Below are 24,627 nucleotides of genomic sequence, written 5' to 3'. Positions count from 1 at the left end.
CACCCCTCCTCCACTCCTACATTCCTTCCTAGAATTTCGTTGGAAGAGGCAGTCAGGTCCTGCTTCCACACCTGGTCCTTTCCTGCAGCCCAGCATCTGAAATGCTCTAGTTTGGGAGCTATTACATTCTTGACCTTTACCTGTGATTTTCTATGATGCTTGATTTGATCATGTTTGCAATAACTTTCATTGGATACTGTAATATCCTGAAGATTTTAGAGATCATCCTAACTTGAGATAAATGGTCACTAGTTGTAATGAGGTAGAAATTAATCAGCACATAAACAGAGCTCCGAAAGCTTCCATTGTCCATGGTCTGTTCTAGGTACTTTGGTTACCTCCAAAAGCAAGAGCTGAGTTGAAGCTGGTTTTCTTTGCTTCTGTAAACTTTAGATCAGTGAGCCTTCACCTTTGCCTCCAAGCCTTGAGCTTGGACCTTCTTTCCCAATGAACAGGATGTGCTAGCTCTAGGGATGGGAAAGTGGGTGGAGCGTGGCTCATCCCAAACTGTCAGCAAGGGGGAGAAAGCCTTTGAATGAGAGCACTTGGAGGATAGTTAAATATCCTGAGGCTTACATTCAGGACACTTCCTTCCTCCAAAATGGAACTGTCTCTTTATTTCTCCTGTTAGTGTGTGATCATTGTAAGTATATGACATTCATATAGCTTTCTCATGCTTCTTTATATGTTTTTCCTGGGTTTTTAAAAATTTTTGTAAGTGCTGTGAATTATATGCAACCACTCTAGTGTACTTTCTTACTACTTCTAGAAGCTTTGGCATTTGATTAAATTTTTTGTAGTTGAATGCCATCTGTGAATAGTTTTCTTTTTCTTTCTTCTTTTCATCATTTGTATTCTTTATTTTCCTGATCTCATCTAATTAGCTAGACTCTGCAGAATGATGTAGACACTGAAAGCAGGGTCCTAATTCAAGTTGTAGACATGCTACATGCTGATGTTCTGATATTTTCTTTCATGTCAGAGATAGTTTCCTCTATTTATGTATGCTACTTAAAAAAAAAAGTCAGCATCCAACTTCAGCTCAGGTCATGATCTCACGGTTCATGGGTTTGAGCCCTGTGTCGGGCTCTGTGCTGATAGCTCAGAGCCTGAGCCTGTCTTCGAATTCAGTGTCTCCCTCTCTCTCTGACCTTCCCCTGCTCACACTGTCTCTCTCTTTCTCTCTTTCTCTCTCAAAAATAAAAATAAAACATTTTAAAAAGTCAGAAATAAATGTCAAATTTTATCAAATGACTTCTCAACATTTGTTGCTGGGATCACTTTTTCTGCTTGAATCTGTTAATAAAACAGTTGCAATAGATCCAACATTCCTAATGTTAGAAACCTTGAGGGGCGCCTGGGTGGCTCAGTCGGTTGGGCCTCCGACTTCGGCTCAGGTCAGATCTCACGCTCGTGGGTTCGAGCCCCGCGTCGGGCTCTGTGCTGACAGCCAGCTCAGAGCCTGGAGCCTGCTTCCGGTTCTGTGCCTCCTTCTCTCTCTGCCCCTCTCCCTCTCATGCTCTGTCTCTCTCTGTATCAAAAATAAATAAAACATTAAAAAAATTTTTTTAAACCCTTGAAACTCCTTTTAAAACTGGGTAAAGTGCATTATTTGTTTAATACACAATGATTTTAATCTATTCAATTTCAGTAAATTACTTATTTTCATTTGATCAACCTCTTTTGTTCATTCACAATCTTCTAATTCTTTAAAAGTCTTCATCCTAATACTTGTCTTCTGGTCTTTTCTCTTAAAATTTCAGCAAGCATATTAAGACTTTTGGTATTTCAGTATCAATGCAGTGAATTATACTCATTAGATTCCCCTTCCTGATACATCCTTCATAAGATGAAACCTTAAATGGGTGGTGCCTTTACTTCTCTTTCTTAATTTCTCAGCTTAATAAAGTCATCTAGAGTTATAAATGGAGTTACACCACTGCTTTGTTATCACTTTTACCTCTGTGTGTTTTTCTAATAATTCCTTCATATATTTGTCTTGGTAAATTTGGTATCAAGAGTTCATTAGACTTTATTATTCTTGAGCATTTGATCATTCGTGTCTTGTACACCATATCAGCCACATTCGTTCAATTATTTATTTTAAACTATTTGTTGGGAGAACTTTATAAATATATTTCTTTTTCAGAAAGAGATTATAGGGGTATGTGCTTTCTGTGTTTGCATGTGCCAACAATGTCTTTTCACCTCTTATATTTGTGCAATGACCAGAATGTGTAGGATTCAGGACTCACAGCTCATTTCTGTCAGAACTCTGAAAACTCTGATGTTCCACTGGCATCTATATTTAGATGCCTTCATATATTTGTCTTCATATATTTAGCAGAGCAGCAGGCCAATGGTAGCCAAATTCCCATTCCTTGTTATAAAATATGCTTTTCTTCTGTGGAAAAGTCTCTAGAATTATTTTGGCACATACGAGAATCAAATATTATCCTTGGATCGACTATACATAGGTATGTCTTTGGCTACAATTCTTACCTGGGGTCTGATGAAACTTTCATGAATAAAACTTTTATCTCTTCAGCGAAATGTTTTTTCTCCTCCATAATTATTATCTGTTTTTCATCTGTTCTGTTTTCTCCTCAAGAATTACATAATGGATCCCCATGGTCTACCTTTGATGTCTTCGATCTTTTTTTTTTTTTTTAAATAACTGAAACCCCCCCACCCTTTTCTCCCTCTGAAGCCTAGGAGAGAAATTTAAGTTATTTTTAATGTAAAAATCATATTAAGCATGGTTTTATCTACTTTTAAATACTTTCTACCGAGTTTTATTTTGTCAATAATGTGGATTTTTCTAAGGCCATGTTTTTATCTCCCAATCATCTTTCTCTTTGCTTCTCTTTGGCAGACAGCTTTTGTTTTATTGACTCCATAGCCTCCCGAGTTCCACTGAGAATAGCACTGAGACCATTCTTCACTGCACTTAACCATCTTTTTCCAACAACTCTTTTTCTGCAAAGGCTGTTTGTTTCATGGCTAGTTTATTTTCTCCTTATTGGATTAAAAGTTCATGTCAGCTAACAGAAGTTTTCTATTCCACTCATTCTTTTAGTTGGACTTCTAGACTGACAACTATTGGGAACTGGATTGGAATTCCTCACCAATCCTGGGGATGATTCTTAGATGTCTCCTGGTGAACATCACATTCTTCTTCCTCTGACTGCCATGTAGTGCCATGCCACGGTGGTCACTTGTCTGTGTGCTTCGTCAAGTTAGGTCAGGAAGTTAATAGAATTCATTTGAGTCTCCTAAATACATCTCTGTTTCCACATCACTCTGATGACCTATGGGAGGCCACTGCTATCCAGGGACAGAAGCCAGGGGTGAATACTATCTTCAAAAAGGAGAAAGAAAAAAAGCCAGAGCCTTTGACCCTGGTATTAGTTTTGCCAAAACCTACTCACCCTCCTTTCTGCTCCAAAGATGTGAATGATTTTCTGGTAGGGACCATGATTACAGATAAGAAAAGAGATTAATTATGGAGACATAGGAAGAGAACAATTCAAGAAACAATTTGAACAATTAATATGAAAATAAGGAGAAAGAACCAATGAGGATAAATATAAAAATATTACTTGTGTTTAATATGGAGAAAGATGTGTTGAAAGATAACATGAATCAAGGACCCATCCAAATATGTTAAAAGAAAGAGGCCAAGGAGCAACTGAATTACAGATCTATTGATTAGAGATTTTTTATTAATGTTTATTTATTTTGAGAGACAGAGCCCACAAACTGGGGAGGGGCAGAGAGAGAGAGGGAGAGAGAATCCAAGCAGGCTCCACTCTGTCAGCAAAGAGCTCGACAGAGTGCTCAAACCCACAAATTGTGAGATCATGACTCGAACTGACTCAAGAGTCAGATGCTCAACCAACTAAAACACCCAGATACACCTAGGCTAAAGCTTTTTGTAAGTTAAAAATAACTTGAAAAGTTACTTTCCTGGACATCAATAGTTCAGTAAAGCATCAGAGATGGGCAACTATAAGGTTTGACCAATGGTATATACTGTAGAATTGCTTATAGAATGGAGTAGAAAAGTCCCTTTAAATGCTTCCAATTCACATAAAGCCCTCTGTATTATTAAATTTGTTTATATACCTTTGATGAAATTGGCCCTTTTTCCATACACTGTGAGACCCTTAATGAGAGAAATTAAAAATAGAAATCTATCAGGACCCTTCCACCATCATTTGATGAAGTTTCTCTGAAATAGCAGGTTCCTCACAGCAGCCTTCACGTTCTTGTTCCTGAGGCTGTAGATGATGGGGTTAAGCAGGGGAGTCACCACCCCATAGAAGACGGAGATGAGCTTGTCTGAAAGGTCCTGCTTGTCTGCCCCCAGAGGGTCCTTGGATTTGGGTTTTCCATACATGAAGAGGATGGTTCCATAGAAGATGACCACCACTGTGATGTGGGCAGAGCAGGTGGAGAAGGCCTTTTTCCTCCCCTCAGCTGAGGGGATCCTCAGGATGGTTGTGAGGATGAAGATATAGGAGACAAAGATGAACAGAACTGGGACCCCCAGGAAGATCACATTGGCCACCCCCATGCTGATCACATTGATGGATATATCAGCACAGGCCAACTTCAGGACAGCCAGGATCTCACAGGTGAAGTGGTTGATGACATTGTCCCCACAGAAGGGAAGTCTCATTGCAAGGAACGTTTGAACCATGGAGACAGCACCTCCAGCTGCCCAGGAGCTGGCAGCCATGGGCACGTAGACAGACCTGCTCATGACCACAGGGTACCTCAGGGGGTTACAGATGGCCACATAGCGATCAAATGCCATCATGCCCAGAAGCACACACTCTGAAGCTCCCATGGCAAGGGAGAGGAACATCTGCACTGCACAGGCTGAGAAGGGTACAGTTTTCAAGGGGGTCAGGAAGCTTTCCAGGACTAGAGGGACGGAAGAGGTGGTGTAGCAGATGTCCAGGAAAAAGAGGTTCCCCAGAAAGAAGTACATGGGCGTGTGCAGGTGGGAATCAAAAATGGTCACCAGGCTGAGGACCCCATTGCCCAGCAGGATCACCAGATACATCGACAGGATGAGCACAAAGAAGGTCTTCTCCAGCCCTGGGTGAACAGAGAGCCCCAGGAGAATGAACCCCATCACAGGAGAAGTCCAATTGGATCTCTCCATGCTGTATCTTCCCTATTCTCTGCAGGAACTCAGAAAGCAAACTTCATGATTCTCTGATGCCTAAAGTGGCCAGAAAGCCAGGAGGAAACTTGCCTTGCTGAGCTGTTGGAGATCAGCCTTGGCAATCGGGGGCCATCTCTTTACATTATTCTAATAAAATGCAGAGAAAATGGTTAAAATCTTCTTTGTCATATTTGGCTACCCATAGAGGTATTTGACACTTCCCCAAATTGGACTTAATTTTCCGAATCACATTTAAGATAAACATCACACATGTGCTTCAGGCAACACCATGTGTGGCTGATTCACAGTTTTGTGAGAAGTGTTATACTCCATTTGTATGAATTTTTATTCTTTTGGGACACAAAGCTGGTGGAAGTAACAGATCTTCATTCTAAATGGCTGATCCAAGCACTTTTAGATATGAGTTTCCTACTTTTTTTCATTCTCCTTCTTAGCCCACAGGCCCTTGGGATATTTATTCATGCCTTCCTTCACTCATCTGCCAAACTTTTTGGAGCACTTAGCAAAAGAACTGGACTTCACCAGTCACTCAATGTATGGGGATCACCTACTCCGTTTTCCTCCCTGGGCCTCTGTTTTCCTAATATTTGTTTTGGAATGGACTAGACTTAGAGATATTCTATCCAGGAACCACATGATCTCGTGAATTTCTCATACTTGGACTTTCTGTCCCACCAGTAAGATGTCCTTCTCTCTTTCCTTCAAGTTCACCCCCCATGCCACTTAGTCACAAGGAATGAAGCCAGGACTTGGGCTGGGCCCACAAGAGTTTGCAGGTTCTCTCTTACCTTTTCTGTAAACAGGTCAGTAAAGAAAACCACTTTTCTGAGGTCTTGGAATAGTCCAGAGGCTGAACATAGCCAATCTGGTCTGAAAGTAGCAGACAGAGGAGTGAGCACCTGAAGTGGATGAGAGCTAAGTTTTCTGGCCTTCGTTCTGGGTTTGGGTCAAATCCACAAAGGACCATGTAGTACATACATGAAGCCAGTTAAATTCCACCCTGCTACTGGGATTATTGTAGTCCCTGAAGTGATTTAAAGTTTAGACACTGAAGTGACAAACTTTAGAAACTTTATGCATCTGGGATTATGTCTCCAAGAACCAATTATTTGAACTCCCCCCAGAATTACTTTCTTCCCCTCACCCCCTCCCTTCCTCCCTTTATACCCATCCTGCTGAAGTATTGGAAAGCGTTAGAGAGGACAGGTCATTCTGGTCCTGCCAGAATTAACATAAACCCCCAGTCAGTGAGAGTTCTCAGTAGAACCCATGTGAGGTCTAGAGAGTCGTGAAACTCATCTCTCAGAACAAATCGTTGTAGCTCAATACCCCTGGCATTTCTCAATTCAGGGTCTCAGGCTTGGCAAGAATCCAGTGACCTAGAAAGTTTCTTCTCGTCTGTGTCCCAACCCTTACAGTCTGATCCCATAACATAGGCGAGGCTTTTACAGGGCATTGGGAGAGTCACAAATGAATCTGGTCCTAGCTCTTGGCATGAGAGTTTCATAGGTATAGCAGCTGTGTGCTTGAATAAGTCCACTTGATTGCAGAAGTGATGTCCTCTTGTTGGACGTCTTTCTTAAGCTCATGGGTTTTACCTCCTCCAGAGAATAAACTTTTTGTTGGGACAGGTAAGGGACAGTTGGCCAATGTCATGGGATGAGGGAGGCAGTATAGGGACTCTGCTTCTTATATATGTTTTTGCGGAATCCTTCTTGTTTCAGCAGCACCTTTTACCCCTGGACCTAGAGGATGTGGTGCAATGGCTTCTCAGTGCTGGAGATGTGGTCTATTGCAGCGCTCACCTAGTCTCTGGCTCAGGATTTGGGTCAGTGAGATCTGCAGTGGAAATGACCACATCCACGTTCCAGCCATCAGGATGTTATCACTCTGATGTCCCTCTTCTTAACCTTGTGGATTTTGTCATTAAAAAAAAAAAACAGAGAAGTTAACTATAGTTTTTGTGGGCTGCAAGAGGCAGCAAAATTAGGTGCATGTGTTCAGTTCCCCTTTACACCTCGGTCCTGATTCTGTGCACTTCCCAGCATCCTCTGTTCTTTTCTTATTTATGTTAGTTGTTTCTCTTGTCTGTTTCCATCTGCTAGAATGCAAGTTTCACAGGGGCAGAGATGTTTTCCTACATTGTTTATAAATGTATCTTAAGCATAAAAACGGAACCTGGCTTACATTAGGCACTCAACAAATAACTGCTGAGTACATGAATAAATGAATTTATGACCTACCCTTATCTTCTCCTTTGCTCCATGGTAACCCCTCTTTTTATATTTTTACTATGAGCCCATTTTTTAAAAATTGCTATATTTGTAAACATTTAACAATGTATATAATATATTGGTACAGTAGAACATTTATGTATTTGTAAATAAATAACAGTATACATTATAAGAAAGCATGATTTCAAAACTGGAGGACAATTGACCCCAGATACTGAGCTTCTGGCTATGGCCTCACCTTTTCAAATGTTTCACACACCTGTCTTTCCTAAGTAGCTCTTAAAGTGGCTCTAAGTCTTAAATGACTTCCTCTATCTCCAGAAGAACAAACCTGCAGAATTCAGGATTTGGGGCCTTACTCAGGCAGGATCTTCCTTGTCCACACCACATACCTTTCTTTGTGGCACTCCTCCTGTTTTGGAACATCTGAGCTTCGAGATGCCATGGGGGTCGGGTTAGGAGTCTCCATCTCTCCCCAAATTGGATTTCTCCTGCAAGTCCCCGACAGCCTGTCACCACTCAGTACTACACTCATGGGTTTGGGTCTCCTGTGGAAAGCTCTGGAAGGGCCCACACCATTTGCCTCAGCTGTTATGATTGGCCCCAATACTGCCAGGCACACAGGAATTGGGGAAAATCTCAGCGTCAGCTTGACTCCCTTCTGCTGTTTACAGAAGCTGTGTCCACATTCGCTCTTAACATCTTGTTATGTCGGTGTAACTTTGTTGGTGGGTGGACTGGGGATACCTTGGTCTCTGACGCAGCCCATCCAAAAGATACTTCTGGGGTCTGTTGGTCTCATCGGGAGACAGAATTCAAGGATAGGGTGCCTGGATGGCTCAGTGGGTTGGGCGTCTGACTCTTGCTCAGGTCTGATCTCACCGTTCATGAGTTCAAGCCACTAGTTGGGCTCTGAACTGACAGCTCAGAGCCTGGAGCTTCCTTGCATTGCTTCGGATTCTGTGTCTCCTTCTCTCTCTGACCCTCCCCCACTCACACTCTGTGTCTCTCTCTCAAAAATAAGTAAAACATTTAAAATTAAACAATAAAAGAAAAAAGAAGTCAAGGACAAACACAACACAGCAGGAAAGCAGCACAAGCAGGAGGGTTTATTAAGGCAAAGTACACTCTCTAGCTATGAGCGTGGGTGAGCTCAGAGGGGAGCTATGCCCACTGCACGTGGATGTCTGTCTTTTATTGACAGTTGTTAACAACGGGATGGAATAGTCATTCCTTGAAGTGGAGATTTTCCTGGAAGCAGGGTGGTCTCTTCCAGGAATGTGGGTTATACACCTTTTCTTCCTTACTTGGTCAGGGGTTTTCTGTCATGGCCCCTTTGGGAGGAGACTTGGTCAGCCATCTCGGGCCTGTCTGGTGTGATCTGGTTTCTTATGGCTTTGTTTTGGTGTGCTGCCAGGACAGGCTCTGGCTTTCATTAGCCATGACTTCCTCTTTGCTGGCTTCCAAGCATCCTGTTAGAACCTAACCAGCTGTGTGAGTGCGCCTGGGTGGCTCAGTGGGTTCAGCATCCAACTTCAGCTCAGGTCATGATCTCATGGTTGGTGAGTCTGAGCCTCACATCCAGCTTTCTGCTGTCAGCACAGAGCCCACTTTGGATCCTCTGTCTCCCTCTCCTACTTCCACACCCCTACTCTTGTCAACGCATGCTCGCTCGCTCTCTCTCTCTCTCTCTCTCTCTCTCTCTCCCTCCCTCCCTCAAAAATAAAGAAAACATTTTGAAAAATAAATGCTTAAGAACCTAGCTAGCTGCTTCGACCACTATTAAGCCCTCTGCATACTTTGAATATTAGTTCCATAGTCATTTTCTTTAAAGAGCTCTTATTTCTTTTAGTGGGGAGAGGTATATCATACCCCAATCTGGGTGCCTAGGGTGCTATTGAGTTTCTCATACTTTCTAGGCCTTTAAGTGGAAAGAGAAAATATGTGTAAATAGAAAATATTTATATGTATATAACATTCATACCTGTATTTTCTATAGAATTTTGCTTACCCTCATTGATTAAGGTTATCTCCTCTCCTCGGTACTATCTCCTCATTCCTTCCCATCACACAACTATGTAATGAATCCTCCAAAAACCCCTGAATGGTTGGGCTTCAGAGAACTTACCTGTCGGTGAACATGTGAAGATGGGGGAGGATTGACAGGACATGAAGGCTATGCACCAATTCCCGTATTTTGCCCTATGCATCTCGTCCATCTGGCTATTCTAGAACAATATCCCATTATAATAAACCAGTGGTCCAGTAGGCAAAATGTTTCTCGGAGTATGGGAGCTGCCTCTAGCAAACTAAGAGGAAATAAGGAAGAGAGAAGAGGAGTAGGAAGCAAGAGGGGCATGGGAGAGGGGACAGGGGAACCAAAGAGGAAAACATTCTAATCATAACGTGTAGTCTTATTTGGATTTTAGTTTAAACACACACATTGAAAGAATTACAGCATGTATAAGACATTTGGAGAAATAGAAAAATCTAGATAATTGATGATATCAAGGAATTAGTGTTGAGTTTTGAGTAGGATAATGCTAATTTATATTTTACAAATGTAATAGTCATTTGTGAAGGTAAAATGATATATTTAAGGGTGATATGCTATGGATATTTGTGGTGTGCTTCAAAATAATTCAGGAGAGGGAGAAATAATCAATGGGGATATAGATGAACAAGATTGGTCATGAATGGATCATTGTGGGATCTAGATATGAATGCCTAAGGATTCATTTCATTGTCTTATCTACTTTCCTATAGATTTAAATTTTTCCATAAAATGAAAGAGAAAGGAATACTCTAAGTCTTAGTTCAGGTATTAAACGCTTCTCTTTGAGCATTTGGATTTGTCATTTGTCTGAGACCAGCCTTCTCCTTCTTGCAAGGCACATGGCCACATTAGTCCTATGTTATGTGGTCTCTCAGCTCAAGAGCTCTATGCCAAGTAACAAGGGTCTCTATATCCACATTCATATTCCTTGGAGAGAAAATATTATTAGCTTTCTTTTGGTCAAGAGTCCAGTCACCTGTGCCCAGGAGAAGGGACATGACTGTCCTCTCATCAGATGCCAAGGATGAATCTTGTCTGCCTTTGGTAGAGCTAGCTAATTAGTATGGCACAGGCCCCAGATATGCCAAGCTGAGTCCCCCTGGAGTCACTAAGGAGGACATGCTTTGACCTAAGCCTTCACACTAAATGTCTTCACCGTGAGTAGACCCATCCACTTATCCCAGGGTGCTGTAAGAATCCATTCTTATCTTTTTTTTAATTTTTTAATGTTTTATTTATTTTTGATACAGAGAGAGACAGAGCAGAAAAGGGGAGGGGCAGAGAGAGTGGGAGAAACAGAATCAGAAGCAGGCATCAGACTCTGAACTGTCAGCAAAGAGCCTGACGCAGGACTCGAACCCACCAACGTGAGATCATGACCTGAGCCTAAGTCGGAGGCTTAACTGACTGAGCCACCGGGCGCCCCCAAACACATTATTTTCTATGTGGTTCATGGCAGATAACGGAATGGGAAACACTGAACTAGGAGGTGGGCAGGGTGGTGGTGGTAAGCCAATTTCAGAGAAGTTCACTAAAATATAAAAGAAACTTCAAAGTAAGCTGATAAATATTCGAACTGGAACCTCTCCAAGGTCTGGTTCTAAAGCTTATGATGTTAACATGACTGATGCGGTTTGAAGTGTTGGGGTTCAGAGTGGATGGCCACGAATCGATTCTTGAGGACCTTTGGTGCAAAAAGGTGGTTTTATTAAAGCATGGGGACAGGATCCATGGGTAGAAAGTGCTGCACTGGGGTTGTGATGGGTGACTGATTATACACCTTCAAGTTGGGAGGGGGTTAGGGACAGCCAAAGTCTCTAAGGAATTTGGAAGCAAAGTTTCCAGGACCTTGAGGGCTAGCTGTTAGTAAAACCTTAGCCATGAGACCCATTAGATGTGTATCAGTGGGCCATATGTTTGGAGAAGGATTGCCAACATGTATCTTGGGGGAGTAGAAATGAAGGAAGTTTCCAAAGGGATTTTCCTATGCTAAAGAAGACTCAGGATCCTGAGGGTTTGGGCTAAGATTGCCTGTTGTTCCTCAGCAAAGTGTCAACATGGAGGCAGCTGAGCTCCTTGAGGAAGGTCACCCTGTTTCAAGGACTTGTCAATGGGCTATCAGCTGTAGGAAAATTTAATTTTATCTACATTTCTCTCTGCCTTTGTTTCCCACATCCCGACTATTGTATGTGATTTTTGTAGGGATTGCCAGGGGGTCCATGGATTCTGGAAAAAGATTATATGTATCACTTAAGCAGTGGGGTTTGCATGCCATCACAGTTTGGGTTTGCAGGAAACAGTCTCTGCTATGGAGACTGAGGTGTGTACTGTTTATACAGGTGTTCTCCTGGGATCAATACTGGAGAAAGGGAGGATAGAAAGCAGGACTGGGCAGAGGGAGGAGTTGGCCTGTGATGTAGGCTCAACAAAGGCCTCAGTCAACCCTGTGGGCAACTCTGGAAGTAGGGTCGTTTTTCAGAGTTATCCTGAGTGGGGGCAAGATATTTATATCTCTTCCTCAATCAATCATTGGATGTGGGCTGCCCTGAGGAAGGGGGCATGACCTTATGTGCGTCTGGTCTTCAGCAAAGACCACTCTAGTTAATTTCTGAAGAAGACTGCCAGCTGAAGGCTCTCTGATGGCAGCACTTTGGGAGCTGAAGGAGTTCGAGTCCTAGAGAGAGATCTGGGTGGAAACGAGTTACAGTTCTCAAAGTCAAAACTAGTGATATTGTAAAGGAAATTTACTTTACAAGTATGTTTCATTTTTAGGTTAATTCTTGACTTAGAAAGGTTGGAATTGATCCCAGGTTGATGTCATCCTCTCTGTAGTGAGCTAAGAAGGACACAGAAGTGCTCTGTGCTCGTGGAGAAAGCCAATCTCACACCAGAGTGAGATAGATAATACCAGATTTAAAATGGTGAGTCAGGAGCAGCCAGAGAGGCTAAGGGCCCATATAGGCAGTGACCAGTGTCCACCTTTCTGTCGAGTGTGGGGTTGAAGAGGGTGGCTGGCCACCTCCCAAATGGGAGACCCCCAGGACATCGAAGTAAGGCAAGCAGGGAGCATTTGTTTTCATTAGAAATTTTTGATTCTCAGGACAAAAACAGAGACCTCCAGTTACCTCAGCAAAGAGAGACATTCAAAGTTCACTCCATTTTAGTAGCTTTGACCCATTTTGTGTCTCCAGTAACTGAGATCCTCACACATTACCCCGTTGGACCCCTTCTCCGGCACACGGTGAACTGGCTCTGCCTTTCAGTTTTAACTTTCCACTTCTCCTCAGTCAACCACCTTGCTCCTTCTTCCACTGGTCACGTGGTGCTCCTGCTCTGCTCTCCCCCATATGTCCATCTTCTAACTCTCTGGGCTGTATGCCAGACTGTGTACTTAAATATAGAAGACTGACTGAGGGTAGGAAAATGAAGCTTAAAACCAGATACAGCTATGAGTGCTCCTGGGCTAAGAACTTCCACATGCATTTGTGGATCAAGCTTACGTACTCTCAGTGGAAATACACCACATGGAATCTACATGATCCACCTACTCTGCATCTCAGGGAAAGAAAGAGCCAAGTTCATTTTCATCTCCAGTCTCAATTCTGCCACTAAGAAAAACAAAATTGGAAGATGTGCCATTTTATCTCTAATGCTGGTAACTTTTTATCCTATTCTGCCATGAAGTATTGACCCACACTGTCTACCTTGCCTCATTTCCAGAGAAGGATCTTGGATATTTATGTAACTCAAAGGTACACTAAGCTGTTTTTCAAAAAACAAACAGGCAAGCCGCTCACAAGGGTGAATTCAGATGTGTCTAAAAGGGAACCAGCAAAATCATTAGTGTTTTCAGCAGCACCCACTTCCGACCCTTCAAGTTCCCCCCTTCAAAACCCCATCAGGTTTTAGGTTTATTGCTTTTAGGACTTGGGTCCAGTAATAGCCAAAGTTCTCCATTGTGTCTGTAAGTCTGTTTTCTGGTAATCATCTTTACATTCGTCTTCCTTGGGGAACATGTTTTTCTGAGATTTTTGGGTGGATGTAGCCAAGAGCCCAGAACTACAGGGACATTTGTCCTCCTGATATCACTGGGTGAAGCATTTCTGACTCACTAGGTTCCTCACAGCGGCCTTCACATCCTTGTTCCTCAGACTGTAGATGATGGGGTTGAGCATGGGGGTCACCACTCCATAGAAGAGGGAAATGAGCTTGTCTGAAAGGTCCTGCTTATCTCTCCCCAGGGGGTCCTTGGATTTGGGCTTCCCATACATGAAAAGGATAGTGCCATAGAAGACGACCACGACTGTGAGGTGGGCAAAGCAGGTGGAGAAGGCCTTTTTTCTCCCCTCAGCTGAGGGGATCCTCAGGATGGTGGTGAGGATGAAGATGTAGGAGACAAAGATGAACAGAACTGGGACCCCCAGGAAGATCACATTTGTCACCCCCATGCTGATCACATTGATGGAGATGTCCACACAGGCCAATTTCATGACAGCCAGGATCTCACAGGTGAAGTGGTTGATGATGTTGTTCCCGCAGAAGGGAAGTTTCATTGCGAGGGACGTTTGAACCATGGAGGCAGCACCTCCAGCTGCCCAGGAGCAGGCAGCCATGGGCACATAGACAGTCTTGTTCATGACCACAGGGTACCTCAGGGGGTTACAGATGGCCACATAGCGATCAAACGCCATCATGCCCAGAAGCACACACTCTGTGGCTCCCATGGCAAAAGAGAGGAACATCTGCACAGCACAGGCTGAGAAATGGATGGTTTTCCTAGGAGTCAGGAAGCTGTCAAGAATGAGGGGGACAGAGGAGGTTGTATAGCAGATGTCCAAAAAGGAGAGGTTCCCCAGGAAGAAGTACATGGGCGTGTGCAGGCAGGAGACCGACACAGTCACCAGGATGAGGACCCCATTGCCCAGCAGGATCACCAGGTACATTGACAGGATGAGCACAAAGAATGTTTTCTCCAGCTTTGGGTGTGCCGAGAGGCCCAGAAGAATAAATTCTGTCACAGAGGCAGTCTGGTTGTCACTTTCCATGGTATGTCTCCTCCTTCAACAGAGGAAGACACCCAGATATCCAAACTCAATATTTTTGCCCTAAATAAGCTCAGGATATATGATCCGGAGTTCCAGTTATGCTGAGTGATTGGATAATAGTCTTGAATGTCCACAGTCTCTATTTATTTCCAAGAAAAGGAAGCAATAAAATCAGAAATTACTTTGGGACAATAGGACATCAAATTTCCAGTTTTTAAAATGGTGATCTGATAATTAAATGAATTTGATCAGAGACAGACTTATAACTCATTCATATTTTTTTGGTTCTATGTCTCATTAAACTTCATTTGGAAAAGTGACATTAAGTTTGCTCCATTTCTCCAACTTTGTGCCAGTTACTAGTAAAATGATTAGTTGTGAATACACACTTTATTTCTTCTCCAGGTCATTCTCACAGAAAACATACTTTTGTTGTTCCCATCATCTCCTTTCTCATGGGCAACACCAGCTCTACGGTTTTCCATCCATCTGTCCACCCACCCATCCATCCATCTATCCATCTATCCATCTGTGTCTGAACTTCCTTCCTCCTACTTTTTGAGCACCCAGTGTGTGGTTCTGACAGTTCCTAGGAGGAACAGGAGTGTCCCATAGCCCAGGCTTAAGTGAGCTCACAACTTAGCAGGAAAGGGAAGCAAAAGATTCAGGGAAGACTAGAGTATCCAAAAGGGCACCCATGGTATTGGTGGAAATAGAGCTGTGGAAAGCTCCTTTGGTAATATAAAATCCAGCTGGATTTTTAAGGACAAAAAGAGATGGAAAGACAAGTTGTGTATTTTGGATGGGAGGGGTTCTCAAAGTAACTTCATGTTCTGGAAATGCTAATATGTCCCAAATAGCTTGAATCTGATGTTCCATGAAACTACAGGACTGGCATTAAAGATGCAGAGTGATGTCATAGCTTCTGGAAATCTAATTCTCTTAGATAAGTAGTGTAGTGATTTTTTTTCTTATCATTCTACTGGGTCACTTTTCCTCTGGTTGAGCATCCATACAGGAATCAATGGACATTAGTGGTCCTTGAGACTTTTCACTTAATGGCTAGATATGTCACTCAGACTAATCTTCTGTCCCTGATTCTGTTCCCCAAGTAATCTAGTCCAATCCTTTTTCCCATTCAAGATCATTTTCTACACCCCATGGATTCATGGCTTTTCAGTTTCAGCTTGATATCTTCTAAGAATGAAGAGCTCATTACATTTCCAAACAGTGTACTCCATTTTTTGCAGAGCCCTAGCATATTAGAAAATTTTTCTTCATTTTAAACCAAGCAGACAATTTTCTAAGTGTTCCTTATTCATACAATGAGAGTCAGCTTCCTTCTGGAATTGCAGAGAATCTGTTGAAAGTCATCAGGTCTGTAAGCAGACATTGGGCTACATTCTCCTTAACCTTCTAACTTGCTGTGTAGACTTCAGTACTCCCTTCCCTCTCTTATATCCTCAGGTTACCCTATTCTGTGTTGGGATTACAAGAGACCAATGATGTTCAAACTCTTTAGTAAAGAGAATTTTTTAAGGAAAGAGAACTTTTATTTTCTTAAATTCTTGTGGGGTAGGAGGCCTCAGGAAGTCTGGGCTGCTGAGCCAGTGAGGCTCCTTCAAGGCCAGGCTACAATGATGAGCAGCTCCAGATCCCATTTACATTGCAGGCAATACATATGGTGCCTTCTGGTACCTAGCCCTGGGACAATTGCAGCCTTTTCCATGGCTACTGGGTGAATAATGCTCCCTGGAGATACAGGAGAAGAGGCTCAGAAACCATGGGACCATTTCATTTCCAGGGGTGTCTCTAAAGTTAGATGAGTCCATTAAATGAGACTGAAAAGTTTCATAGCTTTCTGCCATCTAGGTTTTTCTAAATCCAGTAAGAAGCTATTTGTGTGGCCCTTAGTCTTTGCATTACAATGAAATTACTTCATCTCTTCCCTTTTCAAGTTCTAAACTTTTTGAAAAATCAAGTCAGAAACTGGAAATGTTAGTGTGCTAACAAAAGGTTTGAGTATTAATCTGATAAGAACTCTCACTTACCTTTATCAGAAACCTACTGAAAAGGGGTCCCTACAGCTTGGGATTAGTGCATGGGCCAGAAATAGCAATACTAGTTTGAAAGGCTCAGGCTGAGATGTCCACCTCTGATTTGAAGAAGGGATGAAAACCATTCTTTCCATCTGTCTTGATTCCATGCTTTAGGCAAAGTCACCAAAGGAACAACCAGTACGTACAGAAGGTGATTTGAAATCAGTGCTGTAATTGGGACTGTTGTGTTCCCTGAAGTGATTAAAAGTTTGGAAAATAGAATCATACAAAGTCAGAAAACTTTTTATACTTCTGGGAAAATGTCCCCAGGATCTAATTATGCTGAAAGCACTCTAAGAAGACTTCTTTTTCTCTTTCCTTTCTTTCTGCTAGAACTTTCCATTCTTAGGCCACTGAAGGATATCAATGGAAGCATTTCCATGTCCTACCTGAATGTCTACAAACCTCAAAATTCTTAAAATTCCTGAAAAGAGAGGCTGGGAGAGATATGGATTATTTATAAACAGCCTATGTTCGTGACATTATGGAACTAGCAGCTGCGAACACAATGCTTCTAAACCAAGTGTTCAAGGGCATGGCTGTGGACACTTGGGGGGGAATTTCCATCTAGAACCTTAAGAAGACTTCAGGGAGGAGGAGATTTCTGGCCAGGCCTTGAACAATGAGGGAGAATGTACACATAAAAAGATAGGAAAGGGGTGGTGAGAAAAGGAAAATTATCTTGGGGACAGAGCTTGGCACAGGTGTTGGGCTTGAGTATTTCTTCCATAGCCTCAAAAAGTCATTTGTTTGGAAACCATCATGGAGTAGGAGGTATAGAACAAAGTCCAGGGAAGGTGTGCCTGGGTGGTTCACTTGGTTAAGCATCCAACTCTTGATTTTGGCTCAAGTCATGATCTCACAATTCATGAGTTCAAGTCCTGTGTCAGGCTGTGTGCTGACAGCCTGGAGCTTGCTTGGGATTCTCTTTCCCTCTCTCTCTGCCCCTCCCCTAACATCTCTCTCTCTATATCTCTTAAAATAAATAAATAAACTTAAAAAAAAAAAAGAAAATTAACAAAGTCCAGGGAAGACATTCTCTGTCTTCTATGTTGGTAGAATCTGGCTGCAGCCTCTAAGATGGCCCTCATTGATTTTATTTGTTTATTGATTTTATTTGAAATTCTTTCTTCTAACTCCACAGTTGTGTTTGCAGTGGAATACCTTCTGGACTGAAATGATAGCTCTCTTGAAAGCCAGACAACCTGATTCATAATCTCTGTGATATATAGTCCTGCTGTTGGAAACATAGCAGTCAGAGGTTGAGTTTCCTAAGTAATAGATTCTGGATTCAAAATATGAATTTTAGTGGGACACAGATATTTAGTCCATAGCAGCCCTCATTGGGTAAAAGCAGCCCTATCTCCTGATTACTAGGATCAGTTATATGTAACTAGGAGTGACTCCTTGCCTTGCCTGCTGGTCTCTTGGCATAAGAAGCTCAACATGACTGGGGATAGCCATAGCTTTAAGTTTAGTGAATATAACAGAATAGAAAGTCCAGAAATTAATCTTTACATTTATTTCAATAGAGTTGCCAAGGCAATCCAATAGGAGGAAAGATAGTCTTTGCAACAAATGGTCTGAAACAATTGGATATTCATATGTAAAACATAAATGAAACCCTTACTTCACACCATACAAAAAGTTAACTCAAAATGGATCACAGACCTAAATGTAAAACTGATGCCTGGGTGGCTCCGTTGATTGAGCATCTGACTTTTGATTTCATCTCAGGTCATGATCCCAGGGTCGTGAGATAGAGCCTTGCATCAGGCTCCATGGGAGTGTGGAGCCAGCTTAAGATTCTCTCTCTCTCTCTCTCTCTCTCTCTCTCTCTCTCTCTCTCTCTCTCCCTCCCTCCCCCTCTCATGCACCCTCTCTCTTTAAAAAAAAAAAAAAGCAACTATACAACTTCTAGAAGGACACATGAGGTAAAATCTTTGTAACCTTGGATTAAGTAAAGATTTCTTAAATAAGAAATCAAAATTTATTTTTAACAATTGATTATTATACTAAAACTTTTTAACTTTTGTTTTTCAAATGATACCACAAAATTAAAACACAAAAAAGACTAAAATATTTGCAATTTATATATATGATAAAGGACTTATATCCAGGTTACATTAAAAACTCTTATGGAGGGCCACCTGGGTGGCTTAGTGGGTTGAGCGTCCCACTTCAGCTCAGGTCATAATCTCACATCTTGTGCGTTCGAGCCCTACATCGGGCTCTATGCTGACAGCATGGAACCTGCTTTAGATTCTGTGTCTCCCTCTTTCTCTGCTCCTCCCCTGCTCACGCTCTGTCTCTCTCTCTCTCTCAAAAATAAACATTAAAATTTTTTTTAAAAACAACAACAAAACTCTTACATAGGTCTCAATAATGAAAAGACAAACAGTCCCACTTAAAATATCTTCACTAAAAAAGCATGTGAATGACTAATAAGCACATAAAAAGGTGCTCAACATTAGTAACTATCAGGGAAATGCAAATTAAAACTACAGTGAGCTTCTTCTACTACACATCTACTAGAACTATGTTGAAAATACTGATAACACCAGGTGTTGGTAAGGATGTAGAGAAACTGGCAATGTCATACCCTGTGGGAATTTAAAATGATACAGCCACTTTGGAAAACAGTTTCTTAGAGTTAAACATATTTGTAGCATTCAACCCACCAATTCCACACCCCATTGTGTCATGAATGTTCATAGTGACATATTCACACTAGCCCAAAACTGGAAAAATTCCAATGTCCATCAATGAGTGAATAGATAAACACAATGTGGTAGATCCGTATAATTCTTGTCTGTGATAAAAAGGAGAAGACTAATGCTGGAGAGGATGTGGAGAAACAGGCACCCTCCTACACTGTTGGTGGGAATGTAAACTGGTGCAGCCGCTCTGGAAAACAGTGTGGAGACTCCTCAAAAAACTATCCATAGAACTCCCCTGTGACTCAGCAATAGCACTGCTAGGGATTTACCCAGGAGATACAGAAGTGCTGATGCACAGGGGCACGTGTACCCCAATGTTCATAGTGGCACTTTCTACAATAGCCAAATCATGGAAAGAGCCTAAATGTCCATCAACTGATGAATGGATCAAGAAGATGTGGTATATATACACAATGGAGTACTACATGGCAATGAGAAAGAATGAAATATGGCCATTTGTAGCAAAGTGGATGGACCTTGAGGGTGTCATGCTAAGTGAGATAAGTCAGGCAGAGAAGGATAGATACCATATGTTTGCATTCACAGGTCTAATAGGAGAGACCTGGCTGGGGACCATGGGGAGAGGAAAGGGGAAAGAGAGCAGGGAGAGTGAAGGACACAGATCAAGGGAAACTACTGAATACTGAAAACGAACCATGGACTGAAGGGGGAGGGAGACGGAGGGAGGGAGTGATGGTCATGGTGGGAGGCACTTGTGGGGAGAAGCACTGGGTGTTATATGGAAACCAATTTGACAATAAACTATTAAAAAAATACACACACACACACAAAAGAAAGATGCCAGACACAAAAGACTACATATTGTATTGTGCCATTTATCTAAAATTTCTAGAAGAGGCAAACCTTTCTAGAAGTGAGTAGATTAGTAGTTATCTGGGACTGGAGTTGGGGATTGATTGACTGCAAATGGGCATGAGAGAACTTTTTGAAATGATGTCATGTTCTAAAATTGGTTTATAGTGATAATTGCACAACAGGATAGATTTATCAAAAATCATTGGATCACTTCTCAGCCTTTTGGCTAAGATCAAGTGCAAAAATCATTGGACGTGACTTACAATGGGTGAATCATATGGTAGATAAGTTACACCTCTATTAAGTGCTACAAAGGTTTAATGAGATTCTTTCTGTGTCCCCTGGTGGAAACAACACTTCTCTGAGAACGAGGACACGTAGACCTACAAAGCCTACTGTTACAGGGACTGAAAGCGCAAATCCCCCCAGTAGATAACTGGAGGTGACATAATCAGGGCTTCTCTTGTTCCCACCCTTGATTCCTAGACCACATCTTTTGCATACTGGGGGCACAGAACCGTAAAACAGTCATTGATTTAGGATCCATATTGCATTCTGGAGGATGATGCACCATTCTTGAAGAATATTATCACCAGGCTGGTCCCTTAGCAGTGCTTTCAAATGGCCATTATGTCATTCCCTCAGACAAGTTATTTCTGGATGGTGTAGTATATGGAAGGATCAGTGGATCTCATAATCACGATCCCACAACTACATGAACTTTGCTAAATGAACCTTGGGCCAATGAGATATAAGGATCCCTTGTAATTAAACTAATGCTCTATGAATTTTCAGATGGTGATGTTAGCTAATGCCCTTCAGAGAAGAAAGGTAATCCATACTCAGAAAAGGTGTTGATTTTAATCACGATGAATCACTGCACTTTTGGAATGGAAATGGCCTAATGCAATCAGCTTACTACCAACTGGCTGAATAGTCTCTTCGAATGAGGGTTGGTCTCTGTTGCTGACAGTTTGAACAATTAGCTGCTGAAATAGCTTCATCAGCCTTCATGAGTGAGTCCCTGCTGTTTAGCAAATAGCCTCCTGCAATCATGGCTACTCTGTTCATTGTACCAATGAGAGAGGTGGAATGACATTCAGCTCCCCTAGTCATTCCGTTTGGTTGTTGAGCCTAGTGGAGAAGAAGGAGGCTCTGAAGATGCTCCTAGTACACGAACAGCTAAGGAGATGAGAGAAAACAGATTCAACTTCAAATACTGAAATACTGCTGTAAGACAGAGTGGGACTTTCCCACCAGAAGATGGAACTACAGATTCAAGGAAATTCACAGGTGGAGGTCACTTGAGATTTAGTATTCCCCCTTCTTTGTGTGGAAGAACATACCTGAGTTCTTCAAGAGCAGAGAATACATTCTTGGTCTCTCAGCTCTATGTGGCTGGTCGGGGATTTGAACCTAGACATTTTATGTTACATCAACCTCTGGACATGTTCCAAATTTACAGGTGATGGGATCCACAGAGACCAAAACCACTGTAGCAAAAAGGGAGTAATTGATTACAAGAAGCGCTGCCTATTGAGTTCACAAGAGTTGTTTCAAAACTGAATTCTTTAAGACTTCTGCTGTGCATTATAGCCTAGCACTTTGCATACGGCACACAATAGAGAATATCTACTTTATACAAGTTAGTAATCATGTTAGACATGGCTTTTATTGCCCTCTTTCAAAGAAAGTAACTTAATCTAGATTATTGAAAAATAGAATCTAATATAGAGGAGTGTTCTTTTTTTATTTTTATTTTTTTACATTTATTTATTTTTGAGAGACAGAGAGAGACAGATCGTGAACAGGGGAGGGGGCAGAGAGAGAAAAAGACACATAATCCGGAAGCAGGCTCCAGGCTCTGAGCTAGCGGTCTGCACAGAGCCCAAAGCGGGGCTCAAACTCATGAACCATGAGATCATGACCTGAGCCGAAGCTGGATGCTCAACTGACTGAACCACTCAGGCATCCTGAGGAGTGCTCTTTAGAAGCAGAAGTTCAGGAATATGGGCCAGGCCAAGGAAAAGTTGGAAACTGAGAACCGGGAACATACGAGGATGCTCTCAATCATCTGCTCTTTGGTTGTTCTCTCTTTTCTCTTTGCAAACTTGGTTTCTCTTCACCACCCCAGTACACATGGGCAAACACAACTACCCCGAAACTGCCAAATTTGTATGCTATGGATGCAGTGATTCATTTTTTGGGTATTAACAACAATCCCCAAAACCAGAAAGAATCTGGCTGGCCGAGATAGTGTCAGTGTCACACAGCTCAAACATGAATACCTCACCTATGGGAATAAGGAAGAGGGATGACTCGGGAAATGACCAGAGAAATGGGATTATTGACTCATAAGCTAGAAAGCCAAACAAAAATGTGCTATAATAATAAATCAGAAGTGATTATGTTAGCTGTGGAACTGTTTTCAAGTGTCATAAGTTTTCAAGCTTCCTCAGAGGAATTATTTAACATATTTCCTTAATAATAAAAGTGTTCATTTATTAATTGGGAGAATATTTTTGTTAGCCACTATGCACCATATATGTGTACATATTAAATTAAAATGAAATATATTTATTATTTATTATTAATATAATTTGTTGTCAAATTAGCTTACATACAACACCCAGTGCTCATCCCAACAAGTGCCCTCTTCAATGCCCATCACCCATTCTTCCTCTCCCCTACTCCCAACCCCCTGTCCTAAATGAAATACATTTAATCCCCACAAAAACTCCAGGCGGTTGGTTTAATTATCTCCAATTTACAAATTAGAAAACTGAGTCTTCAAGTAGCTTTTTATTTTTTTATTTAAAAAAATTTTTTAATGTTTTTTTTAAATTTATTTTTGAGAGACAGTGAGAGACAGCGTGAGCAGGGGAGGGTTAGAGAGAGAGGGAGATACAGAATCTGAAGGCAGGCTCCAGGCTCTGAGCTAGCTGTCAGCACAGAGCCTGATGCGGGGCTCGAATCTGCTAACTGTGAGATTGTGACCTGAGCCAAAGCCGGATGCTTAACCAACTGAGCCACCCAGGCGCCCCTTAAGTAGCTTTTTTAAAAGGTATCCAAAATCACACAGGCAGAGGCACCTCCACATCAGTCAGGCTCCATAGTCCCTGCTCTTAACCACAATGGTAATTATGAGTACATTTGTAGTTTTGGTGCCAGTGTCCAGTCTAAAACATTGAAGAGACAGAGGAAACTGAATTTGACCATTGGGGTCTGGATGGTTGCAAACATTAATTCCAGGGAAATAAAGGGGCTCAGAATATAAGTTTTGCATTGCAGCAATAATGAACTGGAGAGTGCTGGAAATTTTATTCTTGGCCTACAATATCTGGAGTTTGATTAGTATTGATACAAAGTCCTCCTTCACAAATTTGGGTAGGAATAGATGTGCTTTATGTACAGTTAAAGAAGATGGAGCAAAAATAAGTTCTAGGCTATTAAGCAGGAAATAATTAAACAGGAAGCATTTTGGGCCCCTTGCAGAATTAAATGGTATCATTTGGGATGTCGTGGTGTTGGTAATTTTCCAGAATGGCAGGTTGGTTTTCAGTCTGGACACCAATTAATAAGTGGCTCACTGCCATACTCCCTCCCCTTTGCACAGTAGGGCAGAAAACAACATAATTGGCACAGACAAATTATAGCTGGTCAGCACATGAGCAAGGAAAGTATGTTTTTCTTACAAAGTTTTCCATTTTCATTTATTTTTTCATAATAAAAATAAAATTAAATAGTCATTTATACTTGTTTCTAGGTGATGTAGCACAGTCCTCTCCCCTCTTCATTCCAAGGATTTAATGTTCCATTGTCAATCACCCAGGAAAGTCCCATCCTGATGTACACCTTTTGGGCAGTGTTGTGATAAAGCTAGTGTGTAGGACCATTGAACAAATCTATGTTTATGAAGCAGTCATTTCCTAGGGGATCTGTGTGAACAGAGCTACAAGGTATGTTGCTTCCTCCCACTCTCACTGGGCAAAGCATTTCTGACTCACCAGAGTCTTCATGGCAACCTTCACATCCTTGTTTCTGAGGCTGTAGATGATGGGGTTGAGCATGGGGGTCAGGACGCCATAGAAGAGGGAGATGAGCTTGTCTGAAAGGTCCTGCTTGTCTGCTCCCAGGGGGTCCTTGGATTTGGGCTTCGCATACATGAATAGGATGGTCCCGTAGAAGATGACCACAACGGTAAGGTGGGCAGAGCAGGTGGAGAAGGCCTTTTTCCTCCCTTCAGCTGAGGGGATCCTCAGGATGGTGGTGAGGATGAAGATGTAGGAGACAAAGATGAACAGAACTGGGACCCCCAGGAAGATCACATTGGCCACCCCCATGCTGATCACATTGATGGAGATGTCCGCACAGGCCAACTTCAGCACAGCCAGGATCTCACAGGTGAAGTGGTTGATGACATTGTCCCCACAGAAGGGTAACTGTACTGCAAGAGA

General features: G+C 42.0%; 3 protein-coding genes across 3 annotated transcripts in view; all 3 read right to left on the bottom strand.

Annotated features, from left to right (window-relative positions):
- Positions 1–4,216: 4,216 nt before the first annotated feature.
- Positions 4,217–5,176, bottom strand: LOC115276421 (olfactory receptor 13C7-like). Its single transcript, XM_029920434.1, has one exon. It carries the CDS (start codon positions 5,174–5,176, stop codon positions 4,217–4,219), a length of 960 nt encoding a protein of 319 aa, XP_029776294.1.
- An 8,399-nt stretch (positions 5,177–13,575) lies between these two features.
- On the bottom strand, positions 13,576–14,541 carry LOC115276418 (olfactory receptor 13C7). Its single transcript, XM_029920433.1, has one exon. The coding sequence runs from the start codon at positions 14,533–14,535 to the stop codon at positions 13,576–13,578; it is 960 nt and encodes a 319-aa protein (XP_029776293.1). The 5' UTR covers positions 14,536–14,541.
- Positions 14,542–24,150: 9,609 nt separating this feature from the next.
- LOC115276348 (olfactory receptor 13C7-like) overlaps positions 24,151–24,627 on the bottom strand; it is a 1,124-nt gene continuing 647 nt past the window's right edge. Inside the window, exon 2 of the mRNA XM_029920360.1 lies at positions 24,151–24,612. Coding sequence (XP_029776220.1) covers positions 24,151–24,612 — 462 coding nt within the window. The remainder of the gene's footprint in view (positions 24,613–24,627) is intronic.

The sequence above is a fragment of the Suricata suricatta genome, chromosome 13 (assembly GCF_006229205.1).
Source record: "Suricata suricatta isolate VVHF042 chromosome 13, meerkat_22Aug2017_6uvM2_HiC, whole genome shotgun sequence".
Taxonomy (NCBI): Eukaryota; Metazoa; Chordata; class Mammalia; order Carnivora; family Herpestidae; genus Suricata; species Suricata suricatta.
Note: the sequence above shows the minus strand (reverse complement) of the source record. Positions and strands in the feature narration are given on the sequence as shown.

What these genes read in the sequence shown, in the direction of transcription:
- LOC115276421 (XM_029920434.1), bottom strand. Translation starts at nt 5,176, where the DNA reads ATGGAGAGATCCAATTGGACTTCTCCTGTGATGGGGTTCATTCTCCTG.
- LOC115276418 (XM_029920433.1), bottom strand. Translation starts at nt 14,535, where the DNA reads ATGGAAAGTGACAACCAGACTGCCTCTGTGACAGAATTTATTCTTCTG.